This window comes from Mus pahari, chromosome 10 (assembly GCF_900095145.1).
Source record: "Mus pahari chromosome 10, PAHARI_EIJ_v1.1, whole genome shotgun sequence".
NCBI lineage: Eukaryota > Metazoa > Chordata > Mammalia > Rodentia > Muridae > Mus > Mus pahari.
Window position 1 is genome coordinate 90,849,094 of NC_034599.1, and position 18,889 is coordinate 90,867,982.

At 46.7% G+C, this 18,889-nt stretch overlaps 1 protein-coding gene across 3 annotated transcripts in view; it reads right to left on the reverse strand.

The window, feature by feature from the left end:
* Positions 1 to 4,716: 4,716 nt before the first annotated feature.
* The window catches only part of Clstn2 (calsyntenin 2), a 585,486-nt gene continuing 571,313 nt past the window's right edge, over positions 4,717 to 18,889 (reverse strand). The window contains exons 13-18 of one of the 3 annotated variants that reach the window (XM_021206691.1): positions 18,143 to 18,313; positions 17,604 to 17,749; positions 17,370 to 17,493; positions 16,494 to 16,678; positions 14,642 to 14,799; positions 4,717 to 6,025 (exon numbers count right to left, since the gene is read on the reverse strand). In XM_021206691.1, the coding sequence (XP_021062350.1) occupies positions 5,965 to 6,025; positions 14,642 to 14,799; positions 16,494 to 16,678; positions 17,370 to 17,493; positions 17,604 to 17,749; positions 18,143 to 18,313 (845 nt within the window). In that variant the 3' untranslated portion in view covers positions 4,717 to 5,964. Of the gene's footprint in view, positions 14,800 to 16,493; positions 16,679 to 17,369; positions 17,494 to 17,603; positions 17,750 to 18,142; positions 18,314 to 18,889 lie in introns of all 3 variants that reach the window. The other 2 variants (XM_029543014.1, XM_029543015.1) reach the window with 2 other exon arrangements.

Here is an 18,889-nt window from a genome sequence, read left to right on the forward strand (position 1 = left end):
CAGGTCATCAATTGAATCTATAAAGGAACTGAAGAGGGTTAGGGAGCTTGCTTGGCTGCATCCTTGTCTTTTTCCACTCATCTGTCATCCTTCCCCATTTTCTCCCCCCCCCCCCTTTTTAGTCCCCAAGTCTTATCTCTCTGCTGTATTAGTCAAAATAAGACTTATCATCAGTCAAAATAAGACTTAACAGAGTTGAACAACTTCATGGTTGTTCTGAAGTTCTTGATTTTTTACCAAAAAACAGATGTAACCCGAGAAGTGTTTTTCATATAGGGATGTAAATTCTGTAGCCACACAATGTATGTCTAAATGGTACCATTCTGAGTGGGTATACCCTTAGGCTGTCTCTTCATTCTGTGTCTCTCACTCAGGAGGCAAACACCCCCCCCCCCCGGGGCTAGTCTGTTATCTCTCCCCAGGGAGTATTTATGTCAAGAGAATACATTCCCGGCCATCTGTCTTGGGTTAAGACCTTCTGTATACAGAGCCAATTCCTCCCGAGGTCCTCTCTGCAGAAGCTCCGACTGCATTCCCAGTAGGCTGATGGTACAGGCTCAGCCTGCTCCTTTAACCCCAGCCAGCACGCAGTTTGGAAACTCTTACCTTACAATGAATTTTGTTGCCAGAGGTGTGTCTTCTTGATCACACCCAGAGAGGCACACTTGGAAATACTCGCTCCTTCATCAGTCCAGACACAATATTTACTAAACGAGCTGAGAAAAATCTGGCAGGAAAAACTGGTCCACACATGCTGGACACACACACAGACCACCCATCTGTGAAATCCCTCACCAGAGGGCTTGCTACTGAGAATTCTGTTCCTGCTCCACACTGAACACATTTCCTGAGTGGGAGGCTCCTGCGAGTGAGAGAATCTGCTTCAAGTTGTGTTTGGGTCAGAATGTGTTACAAGTAGGCTTTGATGGTTGCGTCCTAGCAGCTGTTGGGAAAGAGAGTGTGCATGGAGAGCATTTTAGAACCAAAGTGCTCTTCTCCCAAGTGACAGAGTGATGTATTTGTATAAAATGAAGCATTACTTTATCATCTATTCACAAAAGGAAAATGCACAATGCAGTCTTTCCAGCATCTAAAGTCTTGTCAGAGGCAGCTCATGGCTGTCCATCACCTGTTTTGTAGATAAACAGCCACATTTTCCAGAAAGCAGACTGCTTCTCTGTGATGAGCTTCAGTATCCACACCCCTATGTCTAACTAAGTCTTATGAATGCATGCATGAGCCGAGGACTGCAAAATTCTACAAGCCAAGAATTGTGGCAGTAGCTCTGTGAAGCTCCTGGGAAGTAGCAAGAGCCATGCACATTAGTTTCACATGGGCTTCAGGTCTTGCAGCCAGTTTCAACAGGTGAGGAACATAGCCTTGAGTGATAAAATCCATGCCCAGGTGGGAGGTTCCGACACCTGCACCACACACTCGTTGTGCCTTCAGGTGGCGACATGACAGACTGCCCTGGAGGAGGAGATACAGGAGCAGTATGGAGCAATCATCTCCAGGGAAGAAATGTAGAGAAGAAAGGGAGGCAAAGATTCTTCCTGATCATTGTGACCTAGTTATGCGGGCAGCTGGAGGCCTCTAAAGGCTTAGGCCCACTAGCATCTCAAGAGTCTGTGTATATCTTATACTCCTCTGCAGATGTTGTTCATGGCTCTAGACAGATGTTGCTCATGGCTTCAGATGTGCCTCCTTGTGGATCTCACGCCAAGTGCAGCTATGCACTTATTTATGAGCCCATTTAATTTTATCTCTCTCCTCCACTAGTCTGTGAATCCAGACACCCTGTAAGGAGTGTGGGCATCTTTGGGCAATGACTAGATAAGTGTCTGAAGGTTTCACATTGCTCTGAGTGCCCATGTCCCAATGTCCCCAGGTCAGTTTTAGGTCTCAGGACATGGGGAGTCTACAAAGGTCCTGAGACCATTTTCTGGTGTCACCATTCTGGGAGAGGAGACATGTTTGCTTTAGTTTCTAAGTGCATATTTTAACACAATGTGCTCTCCTGCTGGCTCTTACTCACTCCTTGGCTTACATTTTTTAACACAGTTTTTTAAAGTTTTGAAACTAGTTATTTAACCGGGGGTTAATTTTGGGGGGGGGTTTAGTTCAAGGTGCTAGAAAGGGAAACAAGTCTTTTGTCACCAGCTCTGGCACCTGCAGGTTTGGCTTTTGCAAAGGCAATATTTGGTTCTCAAAAGCTGGCATTTCCTCAGCGTGGGCAAGCATTTGGCTTAGTGGGACAAGCACAGGACTCAGAACATCATGCTTGTGTGTCACCAGCTGCATGGCCTTGGACAGGAGAGCTGATGGTTCTGGGCTTAACTTTTTCATGTAGGTAAAGGAGATGAAATGCACTTTCTCCTGAAGTCATTGGAAGAATTAAATTGGAAAACATTGGTAAAGTCTTGGACCAAATTAAACCCTTAGAAAATGTGTGAACATTACCCCCTGGCCTTCTGCCTTCCTCTCTTTCTGCAGTCTCCATTGAGAAGGCAAGGGGATTCATTCATCCATTAATGAATGAATGAGTTCACTAAGTGAGAGAATGCAGGAAGATGTGAGTGGATGAGATGCTACCCACACTAAATATTATTTTGGAGTGTTGAATGGACACGGTGAAATTTAGTTAGGGAATACCCAAAGGTCTGGACACTGTGGCAGACATTTGAAGGCGTCATCCATTTAATCATCACAAAGATGCTTTAAGTAAGGTTCCATTATCAACACTGTGCAAAAGAGGTGACGGGTCAGTGAGACTGTCAAGGTATAACGGTGCTGTAAGTAAGAAGTGGTTTTTCTAAGATACCTTGAAAGAGAAGGGCACAGATGGGGTGTATGCACAGGTTATCAAGGTGAACCAATAAAGCTCCACTTATCAGATCAAGGCCTCCTTGTCTCTTTATTGACTCTGTGTTGCAAAAGAGAAAATATAATTTAGCGTGACAAATACATTGGGTTGACATCAAGTGGAAAGAACGCTGACGGTACACATGTCAGTTATGTACAAGAGTCAGCACCTTGTGGGTGGGATGGTGGAGGTGGGTTTGGGTGGGATATCAGGTCAGGAAGGGAGGGTGACAAAGCTTCTCTCCCTAGAGAAAAGAAAAAGCCCATCCTTTTCCACGTCCATCTGAGAAGGAAGAGGTGAAGAGGCTAGCCCATCTGAGAAGGAAGAGGTGAGGAGGCTAGCTGAGGCTAGCTGGCAGGGGACCCACGGGAGGCAGATGGGGCCCGTGAGGATGCTCACAGGAAAGCAAGAATGCCTGCTGTGACATGCAGCAGTGTGCGTGTCATGTTCAGTGTCTTCTCCTTGCCACCAGTGGTTCTGTTATGATTTGAATTTGTAAGGTTCCCCCATGGGTTTGTTATTTGGATGTTTGGAACCCCAGCTGCTTGCACTATTTGGCTGGTGTTCTGGCAATTTAGAAGGCTGAACTGGAGGAAGTAGGTCACTGCATGGTGGGTCTCTGGATACTTCCTGTTTGGATCTCTTATTCATAAAGTACACATCTCTCCATCAGGGGCTTCTTCTGTCCTAATGTTCTGCCCAGGTACATGGGACTAAGAGTCTATAAACTGAACCTTTTAAAATTGGGAGCCAAAATAACCTGTCCTTTGGATTTAAGTTTTTCCCTGTCATATGTGTGTGTGTGTGTGTGTGTGTGTGTGTGTGTTCAAGGTAAGGTTTCTCCATGTAGCCCTGGCTGTCCTGGAACTAGCTCTGTACAGACCAGAGTGGTTTTGAACTCAGAGATCCACCTGCTTCTGCCTCCTGAGTGCTTGAATTAAAGGCATGTGCCACCACTGTCTGGCCATCAGACATTTTGTTAACCAACTAATAGAACTTCTGAGGACATCAAACATGTATTTATTTTTGTTCTGTGTGTATGGGTGTTTTGCTTGCATGTATACATGCACCACATGTATCCCTGGTCCCTATGGTATCCAGAAGATGGCATCAAATATCCTGGAAGTGTTGTTACAAATGGTTGTACGCATCTCCATGTAGAACAGAACCATCTAGAAGAGCAGCCAATGCTATTTGTCACTGACCTATCCTGGCAGCTGCCCAAGGTATTTTGTTTGAATTTCCTCCCACTTCCCTTGATACTCAACTGAAGGGTGAGGCTTAGTATTGTTGTGTTGTTTCAGTAGAAACCAGGAGGGAGAGTCTGTAACAACAGCACATAGAATCCTAGGGAAGTGCTCTGGGCCTCTACTGGCTTTGGATAGTGAGAGGGAGCCCAATTCTGTGAGGTCCCATGCCAAGGTAGCTCTGAGTGGCCTCTGTGTCTAAAGGCAGGTCAGCATGGGGGTAGGGGACCAGATCAAAGAGGGGATGGGTCATGTTCATATTCACTTTTCCCAGGAAGCATTCTGATTCCTCTGGGTGGGTCTCATGGTTACCAGGAGGAATATCCTATCTTAGGGTTCATAGCTCCAGCAACTTGTAGGTACTCAGTAAAGGCCCCCCTTCTCACTCTGATCATCCTTCTAGCTGTCTCCAAGGGCAATACACCCAGTCTCGTGTGTCCTGAAGGAAGCCTCCTAAGGGTCAACTTCTTGTGTGACCACTGTCACATCCACCATGCCTCTTTCACCCATGTGGATCTAGGCGAGAGCACTGGAGACGCTGACCTAGACAAAGCAGCCTCTCATCCCACCACACGTCCGAGCAACAAAAACTCTCAGAAGTCATCGTTACTGTGAAATTCTAAAATCATATTTATTCAACCAATTCACAGAAGTGTCGTAATGACTACCAACATGAATCAGTTTGTAGGCATTTACAAGCCAAGGCTGAAAATAAATATCTGTCTGTGTTGAATAGGCATTTAACAAATTACTCAGAAACTTCAAGAATCGAAATTGTTAGAAATTTAAAGTTTGGGATTCAGGCATGATAAGATCACAGCCATGGGAAGGAACTCAACTGATTCCCCCAGGGGTTATGTCCCTCTTAAATCTTTATGTACATGTACTCTCTCAGCCATCACTCTGCATCAGTTAGAATCTGGTAGGGCAATTAGGGAGGGAGAGGCCACCAAGGAAAGGGGTGGGAGGGGAAGGCTTTTCTCTGGTCCCCCGTGGCTGGGCAACCTTATTGACCGACAGCATAATGCACTGTTCTGAGGTTGGATTCAATTCTCTATGAATTCATAATTCCTTTTAGTAAGACATTTCAAGGTTTGCATTGTATCAGACTCATACACACACAGTAGCATAGTTACCAAATAAATACATTTTGTAGACTAAGGAGATTCATTCTTGGAGGCAGCTCAAGAGGCTCAGAAGTCTGCTGTGTGCCAAGAACACCCAAACCCCACGTCCGGTTGGCTCCTGGGAAAGACACTCCAGCTGCACTGACCAGTAGGCTACTTCGCAGTCAGGTGCAGGTGGAAGGTGACTGCATACAATGAGAACTGCTCTTTCTCTCTGCAGAGTGAACCCCAAAGAGGCTCCAGTAGATAGAGCAGTCTGTCCATCTCAGGCCTTTCCCATGCACTGAGCTGGGGACAAACAGGTTTCTCATACAAGGCTTTAAAATGGTGACATCCTCTCCAAAGATGGGAGGAGGGAAGGGTCTGAGATTGGCTGACCCCAAAACCTTTATATTTAGTCCCAGCATCAATGACAGAAGATGATAGGGTGAACAATATTTAGCAAGTACTTAGGGAAAGGCAGAGACAATGGTAGGTTGGGCAGCCTCTGCTCTGTAGAAACAGCGTTGGGGATGTTACTCGGGTATGTTCTAAATGTGTGCAAGCAACACTGTCGCTGCTCATGGCCAGTGTCTGCCACTGTCTGACTACTGCACAGAATATGAAGATTCACGGAGGCTTCTCTAAGCTAGGAGATATGCGTGGTTGACCTGCTTCTATAGGGTCCAGTCAATATGGAGTCTAGTGATAAACTGAGTCTTCACCAAGTAAGGACAAGCTAGATGCTTCACTTCCAAATGTTTATGACTCCTGCAGTGTTCCAGGTACTTCTTTCAGGGCTTTGAGAGCTAAAAGCAAATAAGAATAACCTAAGGCATCCAGAGAATTAAGGTTGGTTGGGACTAATGACCTATCTGTTTTGTATCCTACTTCCATAGTATAGATTTGTATATATGTACATACATATATATTATCAGCTGCTCTTCACCTAGTCATGTCTGGTATTCTATACTTATTACTCCAATTCCCTAAACTAATACCCTGTCCCATCATTCTGACTCCTTCTTACAGACAGTACGATGCACATGCAGTAACGTAACAAGGCCCACTCTAGTAACTACAGGTTTCCCTGGGAACAACTGGCTTCTACATAAACTTTCTTCTTTCTATTTTCCATCTGGTTTTCTCCAATCGCCTGCCATGCCTTTCCAGCATCAACAGCTCTTTCTCGGAAGCAGATAAGGTTGGAAACCTGGTAGGGAGATTGATCTGTCATCTGCTTCCAGTGCCTCTGGCTTGTAAAGCAACTACAGTTAACTGCCTCTGTGGTCACATGGCATTGTTTACCCATGATTCCTTTGACACATGAATATGTTTACATATAGAGCAGTGCCCTGGCTTCCTGGTTGCTTCTGATGCTGTTGATTCTAATCAGCTTCCAGTTTACCCTCCACCTCTACCACCTTCTCACTCCATATCTCTTCCCCTCCTGTTCAAGTGACTCACCCGGGTACCAAGTCTAACTTTCTTTGCCCAAAACTTTGGCTCCATTTCCACCCTTCTAGAGTGTGTCTGTGAAAGGGCTATCAATACTTCTTCCAGAGCTCCAGGGCTCCTTTGCATCATGGAGAGTGGGTAGTGGTGAGAGCCACAGCCCAGCCTTCCCTGAAGGCCAGGATGAATGCACTTTTGCCTCCAAAGATGCATGCATGCATTTCACTCATCGATGTGAGTCATGGATCCAGTTGAACCCTTACTCTTGGGCCCTCGAGGAATCCTTTCAGAGAGTAGAGGCTACCTCCTTGCCCTTTTTCCACAGGACGGGCTGGAGTCTGGACCTAAAACCTGTGTGTTGATTCTCTGCCTTTGCAAATAGAAATAACCTCTTAGCTTCTTTTGTTTTTATGACAGCTCATTCTGCTGAGGAAAAGAACCCTCGATATTTATGTGGTTGTGTCCCACTTCTGCTCTGAAATGCTCAGTTTAAAGGCTCCAGGTAACAGAGGTGCATTTTCACTCCCAGATAAAGAGAAAGCAAACATTAAAGCCAACATGATTTTGTTCCTGTGATTAATATCCAGCGCCTGTATTCTGAAGTCTCTCGTGTCTGCTGCCCTTGTCTCATCGGACTATGGGGGGGTTGGGCTTCATAGTGATGAATCTTTCCACAGCATAGCTAATAAAAGGGGTGTGTCAGTGGCGAGGAGCTGGGCTCATTAACGAATTAAAGCTCCATTTCCCCAGTCCTGTGACTCACAGGGTAGAAAAAGTGGGGCTCATCATGGCCTAGCTGCCCTTGCTCCTAGCGTGGTGGGGAGGGCTCCTGTTACTGGTTCTACCTGGGGAAAAAAGTTCCTTCCTGTCAGCTTCCATGGGGAAGCACAAAATATTGTCACCTGCCCTCCCCCACCCTTCCACTTTTCTTCCCTCCTTAGTGATTTTGCAAAGGACAACTGCAGACTAATACTGGGCTCGAGGAACCTTTCTCCACCAGGGCATCTTAACTTTTCAAGCCACACTCGTTCTCCAAGGCCAGGTGATCTCTGGGATTCTACTCAACCTTTGTTGAGCCCGTGCCGTGGGCCAGATGCCATGCTTTGGATACCCTGGTTACATCCATAGGGAAGGAGCAGCACCCTCACATCAGTTACTCATTTTGCCTTAGGGAGGTGGCAAGTGGAGGCGGGCAAAGTTGGGGTCTGTACTGTTTGCATCCAGTCATGGGTTTTTTTTTTAGGGTACCCTGGGAAGGTAGACTGTGGCTCTTGGAGTGTAGCACCACCTTAGGGTCTGCCTGCCAAAGGCCCAAAAGTACCAGTTCACATACGCTGTTTGGTGACTCCATCCGGTGTCTCATTCCTTGACAGTCTGATCTCTTCAGGGGTGACGTTCTATAACTCACGCAGCCCCCCACCCCCTCCCCCACCCCCGATATCCTTGTCTGGACCTTATCTCCAGCCCCAAAGCAAACTGGCTCCTTGTCCTACATAAGCAAACCTGCCAAGGACAGTCCTGCTTCCAGATTACTCTCCATCACTTTCTGTGTTGTCCTATCGGAGGCTTTGGTAATAAATGGCTGGTATGTAAGGGAAGCACAGAAAACTGCCTTACGTCTTGGCAAAGAAGTCTCAGCAGGGACTTTCCTCAGAAAGGCCAGGCTGTGAAAGCAAAACCCCTTTAGTGCTTCTCACAGGCAAATAACTGGCATGTCCTATCTTTTCTTTTCTGATCTCTTCCCCCCCCCCCATTTTCTTCTGCTATAAAAAGGCAGATTCTAATTTCATAGAGATGTGTATTCTCAACCTGGTCTCTGAGCTGGCCTCAGTCTCCCTTTGGAGAACTTAGGGGGCTTAGCGAAGAGGCTGTTAGGGGTGCCATGTTTCTGAGCAGAACGGGGGCTGGGTTTGTAGAAACTCACTATGACTGGTTCTCCTGCCTTATGTGCTATCTGTTCCTCTTCTATGCCCTGACCTCTGACCTTGACCTTGAGATCCTAGTATGAGACTAGACTTAGGTCATAGGCACAATGACTGACAAAATACAAGAAGTTCCAGCTGAAGGTTTATGGTGCTTAGACCATAGATCTTATGGCGTACGTCAGGAAGGGAAAATGGTTGGAGCCTGGTACCTACATGGACCACAGGAATGTGATTCCCACGGCCGATGAAGCCGCAGCTTTGACCTTTCCCTTCCTTTTTTCTCTTTCTCCTACTTTCAGCAACACGGGTTACTGTCCTTCCAAGAGAAGCAGTCCACCACCCATCCAATTTAGTGTCTGAATTGTGACGGCATTCGCCATTCTCCCTCCTCCGAGTGCCAGCACAGGCTGGCCTCATCCTCCCCAGAGACAGCGCTGAAACCCTGGCCTTCCTGAGCTTTGTTCTTAGAGTACAGCTTGCTGAAACCTCCCTTGTAGAGTCTGCCTTACTAGCTTCTAGGGTGCTGCTGTGGCTGTGGCTGCTGCGGCTGCGGCTGCCCTGCAGATCACCCAGCCAGAGCTCAGTCCTTCATGTGTGAACCTTGCATCAGGCTAGTCAGACCCTGGGCTTTGGCCGGAAGCCCCCTGGACCCACTTAAAGCACTGTTCACAATTTTCCTGGTCTGCCTGCCTACTGCTTCTGTTTGAGGACTACCTCTGTCTTAGCTTCACCAGCTCTCAGCCATCAGCCAAATTATTTCTCCATAAAGGGAAAGGCTTTCCTCTATACATGACCCGAGCCATGATAACTAAGCAGGATTTAGGAGCAGGTTGCTCACTTCCCTGACGCTCTCTCTGTTCACAGAGGCCCTTCAGCACCCCTAGGATCATCCCTACCATCTGACTTAAACTAGATGACTGCATCTTAAACTTCTCCCCGACAGTCCTGTGTGTGGAGCCCTCTGACACTACAAGAGCAGAGGATCCTCTCTAGGTCATGCTCTCTCCCCTGTTCCTTGGCTTAGAATCAAGCACACACGATGCTTGGTGAGCACTTGCTGAATTTGTGGAACATAGGTGTAAACAGAGACTCCCATCTGCCTAGTGACTCAATGCAATCGCTCTCTGGCATGCTCATGGAGGTAACTTCTGTCTCTCTTTGTCACCATGGGACAAAGTCAAGCTTAGCTCCTAATTTGTAGCTCCCCGGAAAACCAGCTCCCCCCTTTTCCATCCAGTGTCAGAAGGAAGCTAATGCAGGATAAACGTATAAAGTGAAACAAATAAAGACAGGCAAGTGAAGGTCCTGGAGTTGACTTGGAAACTTACACTGCTCATTTCCTTTGCCTCCAGCTGGACAACGGAACGCGGTGACATGAAAATTAAACCGTGCCAAGGGCTTTGGCTTGTCAGCCTCGATAAATGTCTGGCACAGATAGAGAAGCCTGCAACATCCCAACCTGGCTGAGCACATTGCAGGAGGCTTTGGGGATCCCTCCAGAGACCATATGCTCCGTGAACATCACCCACTTTTCTAAAGAATTAGACTTTTTCGCTCACATTTTTATTTATTTATGTATTTTTTTTTTTTGCAAAGCCTATCTGGTTAATTTAAATGGGGAGATGATTAAGAAAAAGCACTCTTTTCTTTGCAGCTAATATTGAGTCATAGAGGCAAGGAGGCTGTTAATTTTGAAGTGTTGCCGGGTAGGGCTTTCTGCTGATTGTGTTGCTATTGATTCGAACAGCCACAAGTCTTTAGGATCATTTTTAGAGCAAAGACATGAACAGGGCTGAAATGAAAATCAGTCCCAGATAATGAACACTCCTGCTTAGAAATCATTATGGACTGAGCCCTGCTAGGAAGGTGCTTAGCCTGGGGAGTTAGCACTTGCCTCAACAGAGGAGGGAGCCCCTCTGCTCAGTGATTAGCCAGGTCTCTGGGTCCAGGCATCCAACCCTTAGGAATATTTGTCTGATTTCTTCAATTCAGAAATAACAAGTGGGATTTTGGTTGCTCATTTTACCTGCTTCTTTTGTGTTTCCTCCAGTCTCCTGTGAACTTCTAAGAGAGCTTTAATGAAAGAGCCCAGAGTTTTCCAGCTGTTCAATTCAAGGCAATGACCACTAGGGAGCTGTTGGGTGTTTTCTTCTGGGGGTGAGGAGGGTGGGGGGGGGGAGGGATGGCTGCTTTCTATGGACTGAGGGTGAGAGTCAGCCTCACATGGATCTGCCTGGTGGCTAGCTTTCTAGATGTCTAGAAGGCTAAGTTTTGAGTAGAAAATGAGAAATAAGAGAGTAAAATGTTTATGACATGAAAATTCAATGAATCCAAATAGCCTCTTTTTCCCCCCTTCAGTCTCATAGATTAGTTTTCCTGGAAAGTAGATGGAGAGACTAATTGGAATGTTCCTTTGCTTGGGTACTGTCTGAAGCTGCTTCCATGGCATGAGGCAGGGTCTAGAAGAGTAACACTGAGAACAAATGCCCTGCAAAACCCTAAGGCTTTCCTCTCTGGATCTTTCTAGATAGTTTAGTTTGCTGATCTCTGATGCAGGAGGGGGGGGGCACTGTTTTTCTAGCAGTCGTTATCTCCATGGAGACTCCATGGGTGTCCCTTGAGACAAACTCTCTTGTTAAGGTCAGAGAATTTGGTCTAAACTGCGAGTGGTGGGAATGAATGGTTAATTCAATAAAGCTCTCAGAAAGTTCTGTGGCAGCAATCACATCCCTTTGTACCTGTGTGACTTGGGGCCTTAGTCAGACTTACAGAATTTGCTTAAAATCTATTTGAATATACTCAGGATTCCTTGAGACACTTCTTCAGTGGGTTTAATGGCTTTCCTCCACTGGGGGCAACTCACTGGCATCCTCCTGCTTCTCCTCCTCCCAATCTTCTGAGTTACTTGAGACTCGCAGCCCACCTATCTTCAAGCTCTGAAGAGCAGACCCAGGTTGTCCATTTGGCAAGAAAAGCAGTGGACGAGTCTATGGCCACACCCGTCAGTTTTTCTCTTGGGGGCCGAGTCTGTCTTTCCTTGGTCTCTCACCTCTTCCTAGAGGTCCCATAGTGTCCAGAACATCTGGGAACTTTGGTTTCTAAACACCATATTCCGGACACTGGCAAAAGCCAGTGTGACTAGCGCCTTGCATTGCTGGTCAGAGTAGCTGACAGGAGGCCTATGCCTTCACCTGGCTACCTGCTGAAGTTGACGATGTTATAACCACTCCATCCTTGATCTTACCCAAGGTTAAGTGAGTGTTGAGAACAGGATAAAAGCCTGTTGTCCCAGGAATATCACTTAGATGCCTTGGCTTTGGAGTTAGCATGCAGCGTGACCTTGTGCCATGACAGAAGAAGGGAAGGTTTTAGTTTGTGTCACCACTATTTCCCTGCAAATTTGTCCCCAAATGGCTCCTGAACTGATTGATATACATCTTGGCTGCCAAACCCCAAAGCTTCCTAGCTTTCAACCGCCTCTTCTCTTACCACCCCCCAAAAAACCATGAAGGCATTCTAACAGCGCAAACAACTCGCCCTACCACAAATGAGGAATGCAGTCACAAGAGGTAGCCCAGGGGGGCATGGGAAAAGCCATCCACCCATCGGCACTGAAAAGTCAGTGCAGAGCAAAGTGCTCTCAAACTCTAAACTTAAATATTTGCAATCAAAATCTCATTCAAAAAAGATTGGTTTTAAACATGCAAACTGTTCCCTTTACTGACATAATTTTGGGAGAATTCAGTAGCTCCTAAATGCTTGACTGAAGAATGTCTTATTATTTAAATAATAGGATTGTAAAGCCTAATCCTTCCTGTAGATTTCTCCCTTGTAAATGTGCAGAAATGGCCTGATGGAAAAGGGGGAATCTGACTGGGGTAGTTCACAGGAGATGTGTCTATTTCCTTTCAGTGAATATAAAAATCTTGCGTTTCTTCCAAGAGAGAAAAATTAGGGCATGGGATGGGTTGGTAAATGTGCTCCTCTTCTTCCAGTGGCATCTGATACTTTATCCTCCTGTCTCCTGTGCAATCTCCATGCCTGGCTGTGTCCTTTCAGTAACTCCTGAGTCCTCTGTGGGGGGAGGTCTGTCTCATTCTGCTTCATCCCATTCCTATTGCTGCTGATAGTGTGCTTAGCGCATAGTAGATGCTCAGAAACACATGTTAACGTGAATATAAGTAGAACCATGGACAAGGAACACAGGGGTAGTCTGTATCTTGGAATGACTCTGAACAGGACACTGACTCTGAGCCTCAGTTTACCCATCACACACAAAAAAAATTGTCCCTAATAAGCCATTTCTCAAATACTTCACAGTGTTATCCGAAGGCTCATGAAAGAGAATTATGCACAAGACACTCTGGGAGTTGGAAAAACAACGTAAGGTAGATCTCCCCAGCCAGAAGGTTGAAAAGACCTGGTGTGGATCCTCGATACCTGGAGGGTGAGCAGAGGACTAGAGGACGTCAGCTATAATCGCTCCCTGAATGTTCCGCTTATATGACACAGGGAAGAGTCAACATTCAGTTGGATTTGAATGCTATGTGACAAGAGACCGCCTGGGCCAAGCCAATTCAGGATGGCCATGGGGCAGAGTGGGATGATGGGGATGGCCTTAATTCTTGCCTGCTATTCTCTAGGCCACAAAAGATTGTCCACCAGTTACTATAGCAACAATTCTCCTCACGAGGTGCCCACGTTAGAATGCAGATGGAAAAGTGTTTCTTATTAAAATAAGAAGAAAGAACAAGAAATTAAGGTTTTGATATATTTGCCCCCTATTCAAAGCATCCCTCCTTTTATGAGAAGAAGAAAGAAGCCGATGTTATTGTTGCTCAGATACTTTGAATCCCTAGCAGTTAAATTTCCCAACTAACATCTCAGACTGGTAGAGCCTATGTTTGTTCGACTACATCTGAAATGATGTTATGTCCCAAAGAGAAAACAGTAACATAGGAGATAAGGGACCACAGGCTGGGTGGTGACAGTCTTGTCAACCTTTGGGCTACCCTTATATGGGCGAGTCCAGCTATACCAACCCCAAAGCAGATCTTTATCGACCATGAAGCCTTGCTGGGTCATCCCATCAATCCTTTCTTTGGCTCCTAGTGACATCCATGCCCAAGCTGTCACTTGAAGAGTGCCTGTATGAAGTGCTTCCTGGGCCCTGTGGTTCTATCATGGTGATAGCCCTGGGCAGGGCAGCCACGTGGGTTTAGACATTGCCTAGGCAGGTTGGAAAGCTGGCCAGTGAGCCTATGATGAGGACATACTCTACTTATGGCCAAAATCCAACTGACTCTTGGTTTTGAACTTGCTATACAATTTATTTAGTCTCAGAAGAAGTAAAAAAAGAAAGGCTCTCCAAGCTCAGAAGTGTGTGTGTGTGTGTGTGTGTGTGTGTGTGTGTGTGTGAATTACACTATGGGCCTTTCCATGGAAACTCAATTCTGCCCCAACAAAGGCTTTCTTTTCAATTCTTAAGCCCTAAGGTCTTAGGTATATGAGTGAGACTCTACTGCTTTCTCTGGATGAAGCAACCTGGATACCCAGCATAGGGAAGACCTGCTGGTGTAGGTGGAGAAAGGCTATTTAGTCAAGTACATACACAGTGAGCTATAACCCAAGGCATTTGAAAACACTGAGTCTAGGGGTGGCAAGTGACAGAAAGGGGAGCTCCTCCCCTGCAGAAAAGAGCAAGGTGACCAGAACTCTGCAGGTTGGATGACAGGATTCTGGGTGATCCCCGAGCAGAAAGAAGTGAGGGCTACAGGACAATGTAACCACCCTGCAGTCCCCATGGATGGTGACACTGGGCTCTGGGAACTGCTCCATGGTTGGGACAAAGGCAGTGCCCAAAGCATAGGGGGCAGACTCAAGGAAGCTGATGGCTTTCCCAGACCTGTCATAGAAACCAGAGTTGAGTGTGACAGGCTTGGGCATACATTGGGTTGGGTTTTACAAAAGGGGCACACACGCTGCTCATCAGCCCATGGGCACTAGTAGGGGAGGGTGGAGTCATCCCACTCCAGCTGGGCTTGCCTGGTGCTGCTCTGCCCATGTCTGATTCTGCCCATCCCTTCCTCTTCCTCCTCTTCGCTGTCATCGGAGCCACTGCTGCTGGAGCTCGCGCCTTCCTCTGCTTCGTCTTCTTCCTCTCCTTCAGTTTCATCTTCCCCGTGCCCCGGGCCTTCATGTTTCTGGACAGCAAGGAGAGAAAAGAAGTATGCATCAGGGACTCAGCAGAGGCCACATGGGAGCTAAGAGCAGCAAACCCTGAAGTGTCTTGGGATTCGTTTCACTTACAGCCAAACCCCTCATCCTGCCCAGAGATACAATCTCTATAAAAGAGGAAACTCAGAAAGTCAGATAAGGGTCTAACATAGCAGCACATAGTCAAGGAAACGTATTAGTCTCAATGATAGATGGGTATTTAAACCAGCAGCATCATTTACTGAATCTTTCAGACCCTTCAAATGGAAATCTCAGGCTCTTAACTATTTGCTTCCCAGGTGCAGAACCATGCTTAATCTTGGACACCTTTCCATGCGGGAACATCGCGTCACTGGAAATAGCAGGGCTTCCAAGCCAAAGCGCTATCATTCGAAACTGTTCTTTTGCAAGAGCCAATGTTTATGCCCTCACTGTTCCCTACCTGCCCCTTTTGGCCATGATTTGTGCGTTCAAACCGCACCCCACCCTTTCCAGTTCCACTCTCCTTTCTTCTAGCTTTGCAGTGATTCCGGCAACATTCCCTTTCTGGATTTACGCTTTGAGTTGGAAAATCAGGTCCTGAGTGATATGTTGCCTTGTGAGGCTACATAACTCTTTAGATGGCCTTCTGCCCAATTCTGTGTGATTTCTACAAGGCCTCCCTTGCTGTAGCCTGCTGTAATGATCATTTCCTTGAATGGCCAGCCCCTCCCCACTGAAGCCTCAGCAAGAGGTTAGCCTTTTTGAATTACACTACTGTCTGCTCCTCAGATCACTCTTGCTTCTCACACTTTAAGCTCAGCTCTTTGTGGATGGGAATGCTCACCGCCAGCATCCTTAGATGAGCCATGCTGGCATGCTGGGTGTGAAACTGGAGCAGGAGATGAGCTGCTGTTAAAACTGGAGCCAGCAATGATCATCTCTACACTCTGCCTCTGACTTTTCCTGATTTTCCTCTGGGCTTGTGTCTTCTAGACTAAGCACCCGTGGGCAAAAGGAAGGATAGGCAGGTATATAGACCAGGCAGGTATATAGACCTTGCATGGTCATCGATGTTTTCTGGGGGCTGTTGGACAACTGAAGTCAAGTGAACTTTAGAGTTGTTCTGACTTGAGCTTGAATGCTGGTTGCGTGTATTTGAACATGTGACAACTCCTCTCTCAGTTCCCATGTTGGTAAATGAAGATGCTGCTTCCCATTTCACGGGGTGCTGCTACAGACACAACATCTGGCAGAGGGTCTGGCTTACAGGGAGCTTATTAAATGGCAGGTGTGGCTGTTGTCGTTTTGATTTAACTTCTTCCGAGCCTATAAGTGAGCTCCATAGGCCATCTAATTTGCACTGTTAGCTAATCAAGAGTTCAATATTGAATTCCTGAATGTTAGTCAGCTCTGAACTACAGTGGGGTAAGGAACAGATACTGAATGACTGCTTGCTATAAGGAAATTCTCCTTTTTTTCCTGGGCTAAGAGTGATCCACACATTTAAATGAGAGAACACGATTCACAGAGAAGTATTGCTCATGTCAAGAGGACTAAAGCAGCACAGAGATGGGAGAATCGCTGGAAATGGACTCATTAGACTAGGAGGAGTCTGGATCCTGGATTGAGGCTGAGGGAGAACCAAGCTGATTGGCAAGAGAAGCGCCCCACTCAGAGCTCTCGTCCCAGAGAGGATCACCTCCATAGGGTTGACAGTGATAGTCAGCGCAGAGTCGTCCCAGTCCATCTCAGCTTCCTTGGCAGCCTCAGTCTCTTGGATAAAATGCTGGTGGGCAATTCGGACTCGGTACACACCCATGGCCACAACAAACACTAGCATGCACACAGAGATAATGATGACGACAGTGGCGATGCTCGGGACCACTGAAACAAGAAAGGAACCCAAACAACATGACAATCAAAGATATAGCTCTTTCTTCTGAAACACAAAGCATCCATGTTCACAATACAACCTTCCCTCCCAATTCCCAACAGTAGGGTTCCAGGTCCTTAAGTCTGAGATACTACTTTCATCAAATGTTTATCAACTGTTCTACTCACTCTGCTGTGGAAATTGTGGAGAGGGAGGGAGATAAACTCTGTGAGCTTTCTATATAGGTGCATAGTAGGCATTCAATAAATGAAGATTCTCTTTCACCCATGGCCTTTCCCCTCAAATTATATGGAAGGTCCCAGTGAAACTCAGGCCTTATAAAGTCTAGTAGGAATGCAGATGGTGGCACAATATGGCAAATGTTCAAGCAAAACCATGGGTGGAGGACTTTGAATCTGGTGACTATGTGAGGGGTTCATGGGGACCTTCTGAGTTGGGCCTTAAGTGACGAGCATAATTTTGTCCCAGCCCTTTACTCTAATCTCTGTCATTATTGATTGTATGAAATTTCTTGCTTAGTTGATGACTCCCTGTTGGAACGGAGAGTGTCCAGAGAAAGGCTTTGTAGCTTCTCTGTGATAGAATTTCCTTCCTCTGAACAACTTTGGATGCTGTAATTTATCTGTCTGTTTGGTGGCTACTATGAGGTTCAGTATCTGAACTGCCATGGAGATAGCCTACCTGAACTGCGCTGGATACTACTCCGTGTCTCAGGGTGATGGACAGACTGGAGGAAGGGTGGCTGTACAATAAGGTGGTTGACATGTTCCTTGTCAGAGACTCTCACTTCGTGGAGGACACTGACCTGGGAAGAGCAAGGAGGGATGGGAGAAGGCATTTGTGATAATTCTCTGAACGGATGAGGGAATGGACAGGTGGGTCAGGCCTTCCCTAAGGATGGCAGGATACACTCACCTCCAAGTTGAACTCATTGCTAGTGTAGCGCCCGTTTAGTTCTGAACACTTGATCCGGAACCTCCGGGTCTCAAGAGAAGTGGGGTGCCAGTTGCGGTAACGGAGGTGATGCAGCACCTGCTCATAGCGGCTCATGGACCCCACACCTGTACCAAGAGACCACAACTACTGCCAGGAGGTAAAAGAGCAGGAGAAGGAACTGCAGACACTTGTGCCATTGGGTTTCTGAATCCAAGGGTAAAAGTCAGAGTGCTTATGGGTATAGAACGAGTAGAAGCAGAAGTTCCAAAAACTAAACCAATCCAAAGAATATTCATGTAGACTAGTCTATCTACAGATTCCCTAGGAGTAAAGGTATGGGTCAATTTACCTACAGGCTGAGTCACTCTAGAAAGTAAAATCTAGAAACATAAAAATTTCCACTTGACCCCTAGGACTGCACTATGCACCCCACCCCAGCTGCCGCCATACCCAGTAGCCCTGGGACAAAGCTGTTCTGAGAGAACATCACTGAGCAGAGGGGCCTCGTGGGGTCTTACCATAGATGGAGTAGCCAGCAGTCGAGTTGGTGGCATCAAGGTGTCGTTGGTGGAGCTCACTGTGGTTGAGCTCCAAGCACTCTTGTCTTGGATCCAAGTCCCCTCCAAGCACCAAAATGTCGCAGAAATCCAAGTTGTGTAGCATTTCTTCTAAGACTGTTGATTTGGGGGCTATAGCAGAAAAGGATGAAGGAAAAACACCAGCATAAATAGCTCTAGCTCATCGCAACACCTCTGTTACTACTCGCAAACCCAGGTGGGTCGGGAGAAGGGGGTGTGCAAGCCACCATCCACACCCACTGCTCACCAGATCATCTTCAAGAAGGTGGGAGAGTGTGCAACTCAAACCCACTCTGCCACTGAGGAGCCATATACTACTTGTTTTCCTTGTCTGCGGGGATGTTATAGGTCATAACTATAACTTGCATTTGGGGAGAGCTAAGTGGCTCTTTATCGACTTCTTAGAGCTTCTTCCGTGTGGATTGTATGTGTGTGTGTGTGTGTGTGTGTGTGTGTGTGTGTGTGTGTGCTTGTGTGCATATGCATGTGCATGTGTGGTTAGTGTGAGTTAGTGTGTATGTGTGTGTGTGCGCACACGCACGTGCAAGTGCATGTGTTCATATGCATGTGCATGTGTGGATAGTGTGTGTGTACATGCATATGTGTATGTACACACAAGTATGTGTGCTTGTGCATGTGCATGCCTCTGTGTGTGTGTGTGTGTGTGTGTGTGTGTCTAGCGGGTTG